This window comes from Podarcis pityusensis, assembly GCF_964106645.2.
Source record: "Podarcis pityusensis genome assembly, chromosome: 10".
In the NCBI taxonomy this organism is placed as follows: Eukaryota; Metazoa; Chordata; class Lepidosauria; order Squamata; family Lacertidae; genus Podarcis; species Podarcis pityusensis.
The window spans coordinates 7,125,914-7,144,120 of NC_138035.1; the positions used below are offsets into that span (position 1 = coordinate 7,125,914).

Consider the following 18,207-nt stretch of genomic DNA (forward strand, 5'->3'; position numbering starts at 1 on the left):
TCAAACAGTAGCTGCGTTGGATGTTCGGCTTCCGAAAAACGTTCACAAACTGGAACACTTACTTCCGGGTTTGCGGCATTTGGGAGCCGAATTGTTCGACAGCTAAGCCGTTCGAGAACCAACGTACCACTGTACGGAAATTAAAGGGAATTTGGCTTCAAATGTAAGAAAAGCCCTGCCAATTTCCCTTTAATTTCCATAGACAGCTCCCATCAATTTTTTCTCTTGTTGCTGTTAGTAGTATGACAGTAGCCTCTACGGCAAATTGTGTTGTAAAGCCCATAGAGCATGATGTCCTTCCCCAGTGAACTTGGAACAACCAGCGGAGATAGAAAGCCAACATAATACTTATTTATTAAATAACTGGGATTAAAGAACCGTCTTGGTTCAGGGAGGAGGTCTGGAGAACAACCTGGGAAATGGAAAAACCTCATTTTTCGGGGCCCTATTTAGCTGTTGGACAGCGTTATAGAGCCGGCTGCCATAACCTGTGACAAACACAGTGATTCGAACTCTGCCCTTTGTGCTAACCAGATTGAATGGTGAAAACAAGGGAAGATTGATGCCTAGGCCACGAGGCATGGCTAGCAGAGACTGTGCTTTGATTTGTGACAAGTTGTGGCAGCTTATTCTTGAAGCAGCACAGTGGGGTAAACCTTGAAGGAGCTCGAAAGGTAGGAGGGCCGAGGCTCTCTCAACTCCAGGCAGCGTGTGTTGGTAAACGTTTGCACCATGCTGTGATTTTGTTTTTTACTGCTCTAGGATAGTTTGCAGATTTAAAAAGCTATGGAGATTTATTTTTTACTTTTTGCCTTTCTGTCTCTCTGAATTTTTGAAACTTGGAATTTTTATTTCAGGTGGCTGTGGAGAAACCTGATGAACTCCCACCGGATCCTGCCCTCTCCGCAGAGAGCCAGAGCAGAAACTTGACAGATGAGCATACCGAAGGGCGTTCGAGGTCTCAGGAGCGTGGAACTGATGCGGAGGCGACTGCGAGTGTCGACTTAGCTGAGGTTTCCCAAAGCGATGCTGCTTCCAAAGATGCGGAAGTCCTGGAGAATTCAGCCAGCAAACAGCCTAGTGCAAACACGATGGCCGGTGGCGTTTCTGCAGAGAAGATTTCTGAATTAAAGGCTTCCTCTCCTTCTGCAGGGGAGAAGGAGGACAGCCCACAGAGCGGGGGCACCGTGTTGCTACGTCCTGCTGAAATAGGCTGGTTAGAAGCAGACAGTGATTGTGGGGAAGTCAACAAACTGTGTAGAGAGGGGAGGGGGTCACAGGATCTCCCCGTAGATGAGGAAGATATAGAAGGAGAGAGCACAGGGTGGGAATCAATTGAACTTGCTCTTTCGGACAGCAACGATACTGACTCGGAGCCCCGAGATATGGACTTGGACCAAGAGAACAAAGAAGAGGAAGGCTGTGCAATAGAAGACAGAGAAGCTGCCAGGGCCTCTACATCCCCAGTCACTTTTCCACCATCACCAGCCACAGTTTCCGAGCATCAGGCAGAATCACTTGGTACCCAAGAAGACTTTGTACTATCAACCCCTAATTCTGCATCTCTAGACCCAACAGATGCGGTTAAGGGTTTCTGCCTTTCAGAGGAAGATAGAGAGGACAATCTGTTTGATTCCCTTCCATTACGGACTAGCCCTGTAAATCAAATAACCCACGATGAAGTAGCCCAGTCTCCAGAGACAGAAGACGCCGTTGAATTAGCCAAACGTCCCATGTCTCCAAACCAAATGGATGTGGCTGAAAGCACCCGTAGGTCCCAGGAAGGTAACAAAACCAACCTAGAAGATTCAGCTTCTGCACAAGGTGCTGGATTAAAGGATATGGCAACTCGAGAATCTGTAGAGAGCCGAGATTCTATTGTACTGGCAAACAGCCCCAAATTTCAAAACCCAGTCGGTTCGGATGATACATCCTTTGGTTCCACGGAAGAGAAAGGAATGAATCTGGCTGATTCAGTTTCACCGGAGGCGATTCCTATCCATCAAACAAGTCCTGATGATGTAATGGAATTGCCAACTACCCAGGAAGACTCTGCGGAATCAACCAAACATCACATATCCCTAAATCAAATGGATTTGATTGAAGACATTTCCCAGGAAGAGGGTAACCTGACTGACCCAAGTCCACTGCAAACTTGTGGACCGTGCCAAGTGCATAGCAGCCCATCAGTTCAAGGGGAATCCACAGGGAAACAGGAAAATTCTGCTTTATCAGCTCCAAATCTTGCACCTGAAAAAGAAACAGACTTGGTCGCAGGTTCCTGTGTTTCGCCGGAAGAGGATGGAATCCACATGGCTGATGTGGTTAAGTTGCAGGTTACTCCTGTCTATCAAGTAATATCTGATGAAGAGGAAGACTTGCCGGGGAACCAAGAGCACTCAGCTGAAAATAGCACACTCACAAAGCAAACGTGTTCAGCTGAGGATTCCTGCATCCCTGAGGAAAAGAAAGCCCTCCACCTGGTAGGTGTGGCTCCATTGCAAGTGAATGAACTGCGGTGCAACATAGCAACTCAAGAGGAACGGAAGGCCAGGCAGACAACAGAACAACTTGGCAATTCTCAGGGCCAGAGCTGGCATTTGGATAATAAAGAATTGGACACCAGTACTGACAATCAAAAGTGTGGCATTAACAGTGAGGACATTGAAGTCTCTCCTGTGCCCCGAGAATCGGCATCTGATGATGATAAGCTAAGCCAAGCTGTAGTTACTGTGCCTGAAGACATCAGGTCCTTTCTCTATGAGTTGATAGACACTGTGAGTGGCATGACGGCCGTGAGCAAAGAAACCGCCTTTGCGAAAGAGAATCCAGCCTTAAACTGGATTAGTTCCGTCACCCTTGAGTGTGTGACCCCTCCTGAGAGTGATGAAGAGAGTTATGCCACTGACAAGCTTGCCCATTATGACCCCAAATGGGCGATGACAGGTGACTCTTTAGCGCAGCCTAGTAACAAGAGAGACTCTCACATGGCTGTACAAAGATACGGGTGGTATCATTCAGCACTGCAGGGAAGCATAAGTTCCGGTCAGGTGGATGTGGCTGAAAGGAAGTCTCATCAGGAGACAGGAGCTGCTACGGACACCCTTGAAAGTTCTTCCTGTCCAGAGTGGGAAGACACGGGCACAAGAAGTCCAGAACGCCAGTTCCCCTTGATCCAAGCAGCTGCGTTGTGTGGGGTTGACCCAGGACAAGTTAGTTCGGAAGCATCCATGTTTGAGGACCAGCTCAGGAAGGCAGGCAGAGAAATGCTGCCCTTTGTGCCGTCAGTGCGTCCTACGGAATGTTTATCCAAAGAATCTGGGTCATCTGCACATAAAGACACACATGATCTGTATGAAAACCCGGTGGAGAATCTGGAGGACCCTGAAGATGCTCCGGCCGGTGAAAGACCCGTGCCATTTGTCGGAGCTACGGGCGTGAATATAAATTGGGAAAATAAATGTGTTTCTGCGGACGGTGTCCCAGAACTTTGCGGAGATGTCCATCACAGAGGTCAGCCTGAGATACCGTCTACAAGATCTGCTGCCTCGCCAGATGCCATGGAAATGAGTTGCGCCAGTGATTTGAGCTGTGAGAACGAACTTCACAAGGGTGAAGGCTGGATGTATCTGGAAAACAAGGTGACGGTGCCTGATGTTGAGGCTGAGACTATCCAGTATGACTGGCCGTCCTCATTCAGGGAAGGCGATAGGCCCATGCTGCCTTCTCCCGAAGAGTCGGGACCTCTAAAGGACTATTTAAACTTTACTATAACCAAGAAGCACCAAGAAAAAAACAGAAGCTTTCAGTCTTCCAAGAGGCGTAGCCCTTTTTTCGGAGAGCAGGAATGGAAAAACTTCTCCGATAGGGCTTGGAGGGTTCTGAACGACCCCATTCAGAGCACTTTAGATATGGAGTGTTTGCGTTTCCACGATAAGCTAAAACATACCCTAAAGAAACCACAACCTCCTACCTCTGGCGAAGGTACTCCGGAGCGCTTGCTTCAGGTAACGGCAGAGACGTTGCCATCGAGAAAGGTCCCTGAAGCTCCTGAGCTCAGTGTGCCACCCAGGAGCCGAAGCCCGCTTCTGATAACTATTTTGAATCGGGGCCCGAGGCACAGTGCCCCACACGGCACCCCCAGAAGCAGACACAGCGACCCTTTTGAACCTCCTCCCCCGTTTGCTTCTGCCCAGGAATCAGTGAGCAATGCTGCTAGAACGAAAGGTCAAGGACAAGGGCCGGCCGCTCCTTTCCACCTCAATAAGTTAACGTACAATAATAAGCTAAAGGATTCCCGTGGAGACATATCGGTCATCATGGACGAGTTTGCCGAATTGAGCAGGTTGATGACGCAGGGCGACAGGCAGGCGAGTTTCGCGGCCAGAGAGCCAAATCCTACCTCAGAAGATGCTCTGGAGAAAAGGGGTCCTTCCTTGCCTCAGAGGACGACGTCCTACGAGCACCTCTTCACCGAACTGTGCAGCACACTACATTTCAAGCTGAAAACGGTTGCCCAGGAAGCTTGCAAAAAGCCTTATGCATTCTACCTGGTGGAAACGGGCGACAGTCCTTTCTTTGGGAGACTAAAGGTAAGATGTTTCACATTTCATTTTTATTTTTTTTTAATTATTGGTTTCCCACAAATTTTTAAACACACCAACAAACAAACAAACAAAAATCCTAACCTTATTAAGACTAATCTAATTAACATTGTTAAGCGACTTCCTCGTGTCCCCTTGGTTGAATTTCAGTGTATATCATTGTAAAGGTTTTCCAAAACCTGTATTCTCATAAAGTTAACTTAATCACTTAACATCTTTCTTACTTTCCTGATCTAAATTTCAACATATTAATTTATCACATTGCATATTAAAATCCTAAGCCTATCTGGTATTTGCAAGCTTTTCCAGTCAATTTAACTTAACAAAGATGTTTCACATTTTAAATATTGCACCAGGTTTTAGGCGTTGGAGAAATCGGCAACGGGCAACGACTGCCCAGTGTGGATGGAACGCTTGCTCTCGGCTACACTGTAGTTTGCAAATCGGGAACCGGGCCCCTGTCTTGCACATCTTTTCTCTCAGCCTGGGTTTCCAGCTCCCTTCCCTTAACATAGGGAGCTCCCTTGCACTGAGTCAGATGGTTGGTTCATTTAGCCCACTGTTGTTGACTTGCAGTGGCTTTTCAGGGGTTCTGAAACCCGGGGGCTTCCTCATGTAAAGCAAATACCCTGACCCTGGCCTTTCCAGCGTTGTTGGTGTGGAATGATTCTAACCGGGGTTCCCCTCTGAACCGGGGTATGCAAACCAGCTTCCATCCCTGCTCAGGAGGGGAACCTTGGTTAGTGTTTGCGCATGCTGAACAGTAATACATGATTACACTGGGTGGCAGGGTGTGTGTGTGTGTGGCAGGAGGGAAAGAGGGAGGATCGCAGATTCCAGAGGCAGGCCCAGGTTTCCACACCACAATGTCCAGGGTGCCAGCACTGGAGTTTAATGTTGAAAATGGCAGCACCAGTGAGGGTGCCCCGGTATCCCCTACTGAGGACCAGCCTCTAAAGGGCACCATGTTGACAAAGGCTGGTCTGCTTCATGGTGCATCTCCTCTTTGCTGATGGAGGTTTGGGCTAGGTGGCTTTTGAGGTCCCTTCTGGCTCTGATTCTCTGGGTGTTCAGTCATTCTGGGGCTCTAGCTTTAAAAAAAAAAACCCCAAACCTACTCTCAGCTGTCCATGTCCCCCTCCTCCCTTTGCTTTCGTTTAAAAAAGGAACATCATATTTAATGTGCAGGACTTGATTGTATGGAAAGTGCTTTTGGGTGGGATTCTGCTGCAGTTAACAGCCTTGGGCGAATCTCCCATTTCAAGAGAGGAGAACAGGACAACAGAAGTGTGATATTAGCAGAATAGTGTTGGACTCTGACCTGGGAGACCAGGATTCAAATCCCCACTTCAGCCATGAAGCTCGCTGGGTGACCTTGAGTTGCTCCCTGTCTCTCAGCCTATCCTACCTCACAGGGTTGTTGTGAGAATAAATGGGGGAGGGGAGAGAAAACCATGCAGACCACCTTGAGCTCCTTGGAGGAAAAGCTGACATATAAATGGAACAAACAAATAGCAGTGAACACGATGGATTTTGTTTGTACTGGATTAGAGGACTCGTCTCTGTCCCTTACCTGCAGAATTATCCTGAATTTCTGTTGCTGCTTGAAGACGCAGAAAAACTCTGGTTTTGTTTTCATTTTTGCTTTTAACTATGAAAGCAGCCATTCTGGTTTTGGTGATGGGTTTTTTTTAAATGTTATGTTTCAGAACTTGCTGAAAAAAGGGAGTCATGTGGAAATGAAGCCTCTGCATTTTTGTAAGACAAGCCACCCCGAGGGAGACAGACTGATGGTCATCATTAGGAATGAGGACATATACCCACACATATATAAAGTAGGTTCAAAAGTGCCTTTCCTGTGTGGCACAGGACAAACAGCTTCCGGATATTAAAACCTAGTTCTCTTCCCTCGCACTGCCAAATGCTTCTAACGTTCCCCCTCCCTGGTGCTTCAGTGCTTTACAAAACATGGGAAGCTGCCTTTGTATAGGCAGACTTTCGGTTCATCAAGCACAGTTTGTCTACACTGACTGGCAGCACCTTTCCAGGGTTTTGCACAGAGGACCCTCTGGGCTGTATCTGGAGAGGCCAGGAATTGGACCTGGGTTCAGTTCTGCATGCAGAGCAGACCCTCCGCCACCAGTATGACGTTTGGTTCACGATACCGGTTCCCAGCCGTCGCCAGCACTGGGCGTAGCATTCAGCTTCCTGCTAATCTTGAACCGCAGCCTTCACTGAGGCAAGTTTCCAGTCCCTGTGAGGTTGTGAAAGAGAAGCTTGCTTACAATGCAGTAAGCATTCTGCAACTTTGCTCGATCATACAGGTGGCAGGATTCCCCTCTGCGTCACCCTAAATTTGGAAGGCTGAACAAGTTTTAGCAGGGAATACACAGGCCTGATTGCTATATGTTGTGGGTAGGAGTTCCTGTTTCTGTGTGTGCCTTCCTCCCAAAGTCTGAGAAGGGTCAGATCCAGTGGCGGAGAGCAGGTGGGGGCGTGGCTGGTGCACGTCCTGGGGGTGTGGCGTGGCGTGCCGCCTGCGGGGGTGGGGGGAAGCCGTGATGGCACCCACTGGGATCGCGCTGCCAGGGGCGGTGTGCTCCCCCCGCACCCCTCGTCCTCTGCCAGTTGTCAGATCTCCTGCTTGTGCACCCGGTGCCACCCTCTGCCCACCCGAGGGAAATGTAACCGATGGACCAGTGCTGAACCTGAAAAAACATTTGTCTCCTGGGCAGATCCCGTCCTTGCTGAGGCTAAAGCGCTTTCCCAGCGTGACCTTTGTGGGAGTGGACAGCCCTGAGGACATCTTTGACCACACGTATCAGGAGCTGTTCCACAGCGGGGGCTTCGTGGTGTCTGACGACAAAGTGCTCGAGGCGATGACAGTAGGTGAGATGTTGCGCCCAGTGCGCGAGTTCCGGAAAAGCACAGCTTTCTGGAGGTGGTGTGTCTTTGGAAATGGTGCACAGGGATTGTTTCCTGTGATTGAATGTTGTGGCAGTATAAATAGAAGCAAACCTCCCTGCGAGCATGTCAGGGAGAATAAGTCTCCTCGTATTAAATATTTGTCTTCCGCTCGTATCTCCCTTAGATGTGGCCTGGTGCATCTCCCAGTAGTATGGTGCTTTGCAGTGCTATGTATGAAGTCCTAAACAGTTTGGTACCCAAATACCTGAAAGAGCATCTCACCCGATACCAGCCACCTTGGGCCCTACAATCAGGATGGAAGCGCAGATGCTGGCCGTGCTGCTGTGCATCGCCCTCCCGGGGTTGACCCACGACAGGGCCTTCTCAGTGGTAGTTCCCTCCTTGTGGAACACCTTCCCTGCCGAGGTGTCTCGCTCATTATTAACATTTTGGAGGGACCTTAAAACGTTCACCCAGATATTTAATGGCTGAAATACTGTTCCTTGGCACTTTTGAAATTATTAACCTTTAAGGATACGTGACTTATTCCCCCCCCCCCAATTTATTAATTTCTTCAGGGGTTTTTTTTCCTTCAAGGGATGGGATGGCTTTGCTGTTTTGTGGGCTCCTTTGAGAGGAAGGTTGGGGTAAAAATCCAATAATACGGAGGATGATTCAGTGAACGGCGACAGTGGCAATATTGATGGCTAAGGACCGGCAGCCTTCATAACCGGGGCTCCCCAGCTGTTACCATGTGACAGCGGAGATGGAACTCTAGGCAGCCAAACTTCGTAGTTTTCACTGTCCTGTTGTGCTGATGCTCTTCCTGCAGGGGAGCTTAAGGACGCTGTCAAAACCTTGGAGAAGCTCAACTGCAGCCACGGGAGATGGAGCTGGCTCCTTCACTACAAAGAGACCAAGAGACTCCGAGAGGACGCCAGGTGAGGACGACTCTGGCACTGACTAAATCCCTTCTCCCTGCTAAATCCCTGCAGAGTCCTCGTTCCCCCGCCTGCCGGGATGCCTTTGCTAGCCCCCCCCCCTTGTCCATGCAAGCATGTATTTATTTCCTTACTCCCTATGTTTACAGACTGCCCAGTTTCAAGCTCTCGGGTAACAGCAAAGACCGTTTAAAACCGCAGTTTACTGAAATGATCAAATAAATTGATTGAGGCCTTGGATGCAGACACTGGGGATATCCTTCCTCCCCTATGCACGCAGCCAGGCCCTGATCCGTCAGTGCTTCCATGTGCCTTCCCTTCTCCTGAGTAGCTTCCGTGGACAGTTCAGCAGCTGCCTTGAAGTTCCTGCCTGGCTCTCTGTCTCCTCTGCTGCTGTGGCTCCGTACATCTGAGGTCCAGCCAGGAACCCAGGCAGTGGCCATGGGGGCCTCTAGTCTGGGGTCAGGGGTGTCTGGCTCTGCTGCACTGGAGATCCACTTGAGGATCCTGCTTTCTTTTGTTGCTCCTTAGGAGGAGGTCTGAACCTGGACAGAACCGGTCTCTGGTTTGAGGACATTACCTAACCACGTTTCCCCTGAACGCTGCTTCCAATCACATGCCTGCAGTGGGCTTCTTGGCCTGAGAAAGAGATCCACTGGGTCCCAAAAGCCTGCAAGCCCAACTCTCTCTGCAGTGTAACACTCCCTTGCATGTGCCCTGCTTCGCCCTGCTGCTGGCTAAATGAAAAGTATTCGGTTCCTCTGAATTTCAGTACATGGAACTCCCATAGGATATGCCTGCATTCTTATTCATTTATATAATGTCGTTAGCTCAAGAAGCAACTGTCTGGGCAGCATCCTGCATTGCAGGGGCTTGGACTGGATGACCCTTGGTGTCCGTTCCCATTCTACAATTCTCCGATTCTTATTCTGTGAATAAGAGGTGTGCTTTTGGGGCACAGTCCCAAACTCAAAGCTGTTTGGGACCAAACTCTCTTGACGTTTTGTTCTCCTGCAGGAAGGACCCTGCAGCTCACGCCAAGGAGATGCTCCTGAAATCCTGCGAGGGTTCCAACATCACCGAAGTTCTCCACTACCATCAGTGCGATTCCAAGTCTTCCCCGAGATCCGAGCATCTGAATTGCTTGCTGAACTTGCAGGTTCAGCACATCAGCAGGAGATTTGCCGTGTTCCTCACAGGTAGGGGGATCTTGCCATATCCTGGCTGTGGGGGCACTTCTCATGTGGATATCTTCTTCTCTCCCCCACCCCCGCAAAAAAAACCCCACATTTTCAGGGCAGTGTGAAAAAGGATGTGCAGACAAGCAGCCTTTGTGGGTCCTGGCCCTGCTGAGAGGGGCTTTCCACTGCCTTGAGCTTTTCCAGAATTTCCAGAGGTTTAGAGTATTTCTGAATGGCAGAGCAGCCAATGAGACCATAATGGGATCGTTAGGAAAGGGGTTGAAAACAAAAGTGTCGGTATCATAATGGGATTGTGCAAATCTATGGTGCGACCACACATGGGATGCTGTTTTCAGTTCTGCTTACCAAACCTACAAAAGGATATTGTAGAGCTGGAAAAGGTTCAGAAAACGGCAGCCTGAATGGTTTGGAGCCACGTCGGGAGCTTTTTAGTTTAGAAAAAATGAGAGCAAACTAAACATTTGGGACTTTTTCCCCTTTTCTTTTTTTAGGGAAAAATGCAGGTGTAGCGAACTTTAAAAGAGGATTAGACAAATTCGTGGAGTCGATGGCTGCTAGCTATGATGGGAATGTTTTACCCTCTGTCAGATGCAGTGTGGTTCTGAATTCCAGTTGCGAGTATTCCCAAGGGAAGTGCTCTTGCACTCAGGTCCTGCTTGCAGGCTCTCCCAATTGTCCCCTGTGAGAACAGGATGTTGGGCTAGACGGGACTTTGTCCTGAACCAACGGACAGGCTCTGCTTACATTTGTGTGTGTTCTCCAGGTGTCGTGCACTAAAACTCCCATCACCTCCGACCATTGGCTGATGGGAGTTGTAGTCCAAAAGCAGCTGGAGAGCACTATGGTTGCTTTCCTGATAGAGATCTGGTCTTAAGGCACACATGGGCATTTTGGGTTCCTGCTTCCCAGCTGGGACGCACCCCTTCTCTGTTACTGCCGATTGACCAGAGAAATTGCTTTAAGACAGGGGTGTCAAACTCAAATTCATCGGGGGCCGCATCAGCAGTTTGGCCACCCTCAAAGAGCCGGTTGTATCTGTAGGACTTTATCAAAGTTATTTTTCCTTAGGCACTGGTGTGTGTTGTCTTGAACCTATACACTATTTAATATACCTATTCCAGTACGATTTTAAATAAGAATAGAAGAAGAAATAATAATGATTTTTTAAAAAGATGACGAGATGGGCTTCCAGGCAGACTGGAGCTCCAATGGGGAGGGGACAGGAGCCTGTCCCAACAGAGCAGAAGCAAATGTTGCCTCCCCCCGCCCTGCGGCCGCACTCAGGAGTCGGAGGATACGGAGCTGCAGTTTGGACAGCAGCAGTTTCTTCCTTGCAAGGGAGCCCCAGCGGCACTGCGGGCGCGGGTGGCCAGGATGTCCTGCTGGGGCCCCGAGCTGCTGCAGTTGTTCATGGGGAGGGGGCTATCCGCCAAGTCCTTCGGCCTGGAGAAAGCCGATGTGTTGGCGTGGGGAGGGGGGCGGTGTTTCGTAGCCAGGCTCCCGCAGCCAAGTTGCTGGCAGGCTCCCACTTTGCTCCAGCTGCCCAGATGCCGGCGCGGTCCTCTTCGGGGTGGGAGGCGCCCCTGCTTTGCAGTGTGGCACACCGCCCGCCCGCCCGCCCGGCTCCCTCCACCCCACTCTGCGCAGCTGAACCGGCAGCAGCTTTGCCTCTCCCAGCCCAGCCGGGGCACGCCGCCTGCGGCAGGACCTGCGCCGGGTCCCCGCTCTCCACTCGCCTCCGCCGTTCCCTTCCCCGCCTGCCGGCCCTGCTACTTACCCACCAGGGCGACCCCCAGCCAGCCCCTGGCCCCGCCGCCCGCGCCCCCGGCCATCTCCTCGCCAGCTGCAGCGCCGCAGTGGCCTCTTCTTGCGGCCCGAGCGAGTGAGCGAGTGGCGTCCCAAGCGTGGCTCTCGCTCCCTGCCCTCGCTGCCAGCCTCCGCGGCTCTCGGGCTCCAAAAGTTGCCACGCGCGCAACCCGCCACCTCGAGCAGCTGCGCCTGGGAGGCTCCGAGGGGCGGAGGCAGCCAGTTCCAAGCTCTGCTTCGCGGGACCGCCTCCTCCGCAGCGAGCCCCGGCCTGGACCGAGCAAGCAGAAAGCCTCTTTGCCCGGCCTGCAAGGCAGGTGAAAGTTGCGGGACCGGCCGGTAGGCAGCGCCGACGGGGCGCGTCTGTTGGAGCCCTGTCTGCAAGCAGGCAGGGAAGGCTGTTCGCGTGGGTCACTTTTTAGAAAGGCAGAGAGCCTCCGCCGGAGTGCAGACCCTAAAATCTGGGTCGGGACCAGTAAAAAGGACGAGAAGCTCGCTTCCTCGCCCTTGATGCCACGGGCCACATGACGAGGGCTGGCGGGCCAGATTCGACCCGCGGGCCTTGTGTTTGACACCCATGCTTTAAGAGAAGTTTCACAAGGCCAAAACTGATCAAGCATTTCCCCCAACCAACTCCATCCCCACATACCCAGAGTTGACTGAGCTCCCTGGAATTATCTTGTTGGGAAACCATCTCACGGCGTTGTATATTTTGCAGAGGTAGCAGCAGTGACATCTTTTTTCATTTGCTCCTTATAGAGAAACCCAGCGCCAGCCGAGAGGCCATGGAGAATAAGGGAATCCTGGTGCTGGATGTAAATACTTTCGTTGCGACGGCTGAAAGTTTGGCAGCACCGTTTAGAAGTGGCTGTTGGTAAGCGGGAAGCCCCGGGGTTGTTTTTTGTACCGGGGAGCAGCGCAGATGGAGAAAACTGGAAGGCTTGCTAGCACCAGCCTTAGAAGGCGGGCGGATTTCATGAGTGGCAGGCGTTGTGAGCGCTCCCTATTCTGCCCCTCTCCTTGCTTTTTTTTTAGACCGGGGGGTTGGAACTGCTTTCAACCAAAGTCCACAGTCCCTTCTGGGCACTGAATGGGGTGGGCGGGGCCAAATGCAAAAGTGGGAGGAGCAAGAGGGATGATCACTTTAGGGACACTTTGCAGCCAGACCAAAATGCTTTGGGATGTGCAAAGCGTGGGCTGGGGATAAAGAGCCTGTATTGGGGATGAGTCATAGGATCACAGAGCTGGAAGGAGTTCTGAGGGCCAGATGAAGAAGTTTGAAGAGGCCGCATTTGACCCCTGGGTCTGAGCACAGGGTTTTAGAGCAATATTGCTTACATGAGTTGGTACAATGCCCCCAGAGTGATGAATCAGGAAGGCCCCGGTTCAAACCCCACCTCTGCCTTGAACTCCAAAGGGGGCCCTGAAAGCACCCCCCTCCCTCTGCTCCTCCCCATAGTTGCAATTTGAGGTTGATAAAATACTGAGTTCCCTTACATTGGAAGGATTATAGGGGAGGGGGCAGCCTTAGGAGTCAGCAGATATCGTTGCTCTCACAGCATCCTTATTGAACATGAAGAAGAAGTTTGGATTTGATATCCCGCTTTATCACTACCCAAAGGAGTCTCAAAGCGGCTAACATTCTCCTTTCCCTTCCTCCCCCACAACAAACACTCTGTGGGGTGAGTGGGGCTGAGAGACTTCAGAGAAGTGGGACTAGCCCAAGGTCACCCAGCAGCTGCATGTGGAGGAGTGGAGACTCGAACCCGGTTCACCAGGTTACGAGTCTACCGCTCTTAACCACTACACCACGCTGGCTCTGGGAACTAGAATCTCAGCATCTGGTTGCTCACCCCACCTCAAGAAAGTGCATGCATGTGAAATGCTTTGAGCACTAAAGCACCATAAAAATACTAAAAATATCGTCCTTGTTTCTGATGCCGCACTGCGAACAGAACGGTTGAAGGGCTCCACCTGGTGGTCTGTGAAAGACCTGCACCCACGGCCCAGTTTTTTTCTGCCTCTCTTGTGTCTCCAGCCCAGGTGCATCTTCATTACTTTTTCCATCCTGTGGGGCCTCCTCCAAAGAGCTCAGTGCAGCATACATGATTAGCCCCTGCTGTTTTATTCTTGCAGCAGCTATGGGAGAGAAGGGGGCTGGCCGAATGTCAGCCGGTGATCTCCTGGATTGACGGATATTTGAACCTGGATCTGACATCCACTTCATCTGCTTGTGGATGTTTTGATGATTAGAACACCTGCAGTATACGCATATGAATTACCGTGTTTTTCGCTCTATAGGACGCACCAGACCATAGGACGCACCTTGTTTTATTTTTTTTTTTAAATGATATTTATTAAGATTTTCAGAAATACAGAAAGTAAAGATTAAAGTACATTCAAAGCCTTATTTTCATAGATCCACTTTCCGGGACTCCCCCCTTCCCCCACCCCTACCATATTCCCCTTTCATATTGTTGGCTCCACAAGCTCTCAGTTCTAATTGAAACTTAATTTGTTTAGACCATTATTCGAATTTAAAATTTATACACTCCTCATCAATACCCCTAATAAAAGACAAAAGTTCTCTCCCCAGGGCCCACCCCATTTTCATTCCACAATTTCCCTTTTTTTAATGATAAGGACACCCCACACAATAGAAATATAAAAAATAAGAAATAAAAAGTATAATAGATGAGAAAGAGCCAATTCAGAAAAAAAAGTTGACAAGCCTTTGGATTTTAGTTCTCCCCCCCCTGTCCCCGGTTTAATTTCCCCCTGACCACCAAACCATGTTATCTGCCTGGAATTCTTAAAGTCCATAAATCACCTATTTCCCCCAACTCCTTGCTGGCTTTTTCTTTTTATAATTATTTTTTAAGACATTTAACTTCAAATCTTTAATAAAACTCCCCCCATTGTTCTTTCCAAGTTGTAGTCCAATTTCCTCTTGTTCCGCTGCTGAAACGTTCTAATTCAGAAGTTTAGTAACTCTGCAGGGATTATTGTTATTCAGGAACAAAAACTTGCGTTCAGTCCCTTCCTTTCTTCAATAGAAAATTCTATTGTCTCCTTTAGCTGAACACCCTGTAGACAAAATATTATTTCCGTTTTGCAGCTTTCCCAGAAGATAACCAGTCCTGTAAAATTCCAATGGTATTTTTCCACTTACGACCATCTTTGTAATGTCCCGAAATTCCTCTAGGGGGATTGTTGTAACTTTGTTTTCTCTAGTCCAAAAGTCCGATTGTTATCCATGTTTTCGCCATTTTGTATCCAAGTTTTAACGGGTTATAGCAAATTATAACAAATTTAACCAGCAAAGTTCTCATAATAAAATCCTCTCTGCTTTCCGACTTTGACAGCTACTTTGACAGCTGTCAAAATCTCCGACTCTTTTCACCAGGCTCTCTCTTCAATCACCCCGGTTCACAGGGGGGGGGGGTTACGTTTCCCTTCTCCCTCAATTCTTCCTCCAGCACAGTTCTTGTAGTTCCCCATCGTGGAATTCTTAGTTTTTATCAGCAATACAAATCTTTTTGGACCTTGGTTTCCCCATCCTTGTTTTGGAAGGTTTACAGTAGGGAGGGGGACTGACTTCCTTTTTGGATCCCCCCCCCGCTCGTGTCCAATCCGAAAAAAAAAATTCTTTTTTTTCTCCTTTTGAACCCGGTTTCCAAATTACTCACGGGTTGTTGTTAAGAAGTCCGAATTTTCAATGGAAGAAGTCAGCGCTCTCCGCCGGATGGCATGCGGCTTCGCTCGGCAGGGATAGCAGAGGACTCAAAGCACCACGCTTCTCCCCGGCACCCGATCCGTAGCCTTTAAAAAGGCTCCTTCACGAGTCGGGAGGGCGCTAGCGGTGCCAGCCGAGTCTCCATGTCCACGGCCCCCGTGGCCGTGGTTTTTAAGGGTCCCCGCATCGCCGGTGCGGTAGGACCCAGCCCCTGCCGAGCAGGCTCCCTCCAGAGCTCGGAGGGAGTCCGCCATTCGGCGATGGCGCCAACCCGGAAGTCTCAGGACGCACCTTGTTTTAGAGGGGGAGAACAAGAAAAAAAAAACTCCCCCTCTCTGCTCAGCGCCCGTTCAGCGTAGCGGCAGGAGAAACGGAGCCCCTTCTATTTCTCCTCCTGCTTGGCTGAAGAGGCGCTGCGCAGCTCTGCCTCTCTGCTGAAGCCGGGAGAGTCTTGCTCTCCCAGCTTCAGCAAAAGGAACCCAAAGCCTTCGGAGCGTAGCGTGAGTTCCTGCTGCACTCCGCAGGCTTCAGATTCCTTTCACTGAAGCCAGGAGAGTCTATCCTTGAAGCCTGGAGAGCGAGGGGTCGGTGCGCACTGACCCCTCTCGTTCTCCAGGCTTCAGCGAAAGCAATGCAAAGCCTCCGGAGCACGGAGGGAACGCTCCCTCTGCGCTTTGGAAGCTTTGCATTGCTATCGCTGAAGCCAAGGAGCCTGCATTTGCTCCATAAGATGCACACACATTTCCCCTTAATTTTTGGAGGGGGAAAAGTGCATCCTATAGAGCAAAAAATACAGTAGGTTTCAACCAAGGTTTCCCAAACTTGGGTCTCCAGCTGTTTTTGGACTATAGTTCCCTTCATCCCTGCTAGTTAGGGATGATGGGAACTGTAGTCCAAAAACAGCACAAGTTTGGGAAACCCTGATTTAAAATAAGGCAGTGGGCTGGTTGTGATGGAAACTTTCGTCTGGAGGGCCAGTTTCCCCATCCCTGCTGGAGATGTTGAGTTGAAAGGGGAAATGTCTGTGCAACAGGAGACACCTCAAGGATACCAGCAAGCAAGACTGTGACCATTGAGATGCTGCTGGAAACAAAAATACTGTTTGAACTCAGACCAAAAGTGTACTGTATTATTCTCCCCCTAATTCAAGAGGATGTTGAATTATGGCAGACTGTGAATTGTGTATAATAACATCTCCTCCCTGCTCCGTATCAGTTTGCCATTTTGAAATACACAGCAGCATCAAGAGTGGTCCTTACTGTGATGTGTGTCCCTTTATTTTAGGTAACCGAGACAGATGCCTTCCTGACCCTCCATGGTCCTGGCGCAGAACGCTGAACAAACCTGTTCAGTCCCAGGAGAGAAATTATTTTTTTTCTGCTTCCTGACTTGCACAATAAAAATTGTGCCTCATGCATAGGATGTTTTCTTTCCTTGTTCTTCCCCACTCCATCCTTGAATAGAACGGTAGCTGTTTTATTTAAGGGCTGCTGTTTTATTTAAGGGCTGTAGAGAAAAGTCGTCTTTATTTAACCACAATGTGGAAAAACCTTGTAAGAAAATTATTTGTGTTACTATTGATAGGAATTGTCTTGCATAGGAAGAAGCGTTATAATGACTGGGTTGTGCAGCTAATTATAATTATCATTGTGGGGTGGGGCAGGGGAGGGTTACCTGTGTTACTTGAAGGTTTAGGAATCAGTCTGTTGGAGACAGTTTTTCCAGACATACGGTACCTAACAGGCTCCATCCACCTGGAGCTTCACTGCTATGCTTTCGGACACTGGCTCAGATTCATTTAAGCAGTGCAACGGCAAAGCGGAATTGAGTCGCAGGTGGATCGTGATCTGTTTACTTAAATCACAAGCAACTTGGGGTCTGGTTTCCCCTTTTTAAAATCACATTAAAACAAGTTACTGTGCAATGAACGTTACCTTTCAAGGTTTCTTTTATTCATCTTTTGCTGATGGGTATTAACCAGTAACAAGCAGAACTCCACCCCTCACCCCCCCTTGTAGATAGCAGAGTTTGAATTCTTGAATTAAAAACCTCCTTTCCTCTCTGAACTATTTATGGTGTTGCAATAAAGGGCCTCCCCGGATTACAGCACCGACGAGAGGCGGAAATGTATCTCTTTGCAGATTTTTTTTTGTAACTAACATTTATAAATAAAACTGGATAAAAAGTTGTTGGCCTGACTCAATGCAACGTCAAATGACTGGGAGGGTGACAACCGCCGCAGACTCCAAAAGTGCGGTTCATTGTTAAGTGTAAAGTGGTTTTTGCACTGGGGCAAAGAGCTGCAAACTTGCCAAAGCAGAGTGTGGTTGGCAGCAAGTAGACAGACAGCAATTTTGAGCCAGAGGTTGTTGATGAATGAAGGGGTCAAGCCAGTATATGGCAGCTGTGAAAAAGGCGAGTCCCAAGGGATAAAAAATGCTGGAGTCACAATGTCGTCTGGGGCAGCTACGGTTGGAACTTATATTTGACTACCATAAAATGTGATAATGGCATGGGCGGTCTTTTCTGCTATCAACATCGACCAGCTTCACAGGGGCATTCTGTTTGGTTTGAGCATTACATTGCAGCAAGGCTGAAATTCTCACTTCAAATCTGTCCTTAAGACCCGGTTCTTCCAGAAGATTGATCGTCAGCTGTCCTCAAGTGCTAATCATTCCCCCAGATTCACCACTGTAAGCTTTCTGCAGAGCAGGGATGGGGAAACCAGTCTCACTCACATTGGGACTCCAGTTCCCATCAGCCCCAGGCAGCAGAGCCAGTGGTCAAGGGCGATGGGTGCTGTAGTCTAGCGACATCTCTGCTGTAATAGTCCTGTCAGAATTTATCAGTGTTGTGTTGTGTTGACCTAGGGCAAATCCTTAGACTTTGAAACAGTAATATTGATGGGCACTGGGGAATGTTCATAAGCCTATGACCTAGACTTACCAGGATCTCCTCCATTCACCCTCCCACCAGGACACCCCCCCCCCGGTGTCTGCGTACTAGGCAAA

The 18,207-nt window shown here is 49.5% G+C and overlaps 1 protein-coding gene across 3 annotated transcripts in view; it reads left to right on the forward strand.

Annotated features, from left to right (window-relative positions):
• The window catches only part of TASOR2 (transcription activation suppressor family member 2), a 67,275-nt gene extending 49,891 nt beyond the window's left edge, over positions 1-17,384 (forward strand). For all 3 annotated transcript variants that reach the window (XM_081022580.1, XM_081022579.1, XM_081022581.1), the window contains 7 exons: positions 858-4,592; positions 6,314-6,439; positions 7,340-7,493; positions 8,344-8,452; positions 9,470-9,651; positions 12,220-12,334; positions 16,481-17,384. In XM_081022580.1, the coding sequence (XP_080878706.1) occupies positions 858-4,592; positions 6,314-6,439; positions 7,340-7,493; positions 8,344-8,452; positions 9,470-9,651; positions 12,220-12,334; positions 16,481-16,484 (4,425 nt within the window). In that variant the 3' untranslated portion in view covers positions 16,485-17,384. The remainder of the gene's footprint in view (positions 1-857; positions 4,593-6,313; positions 6,440-7,339; positions 7,494-8,343; positions 8,453-9,469; positions 9,652-12,219; positions 12,335-16,480) is intronic.
• The last annotated feature ends 823 nt before the right edge of the window (positions 17,385-18,207 follow it).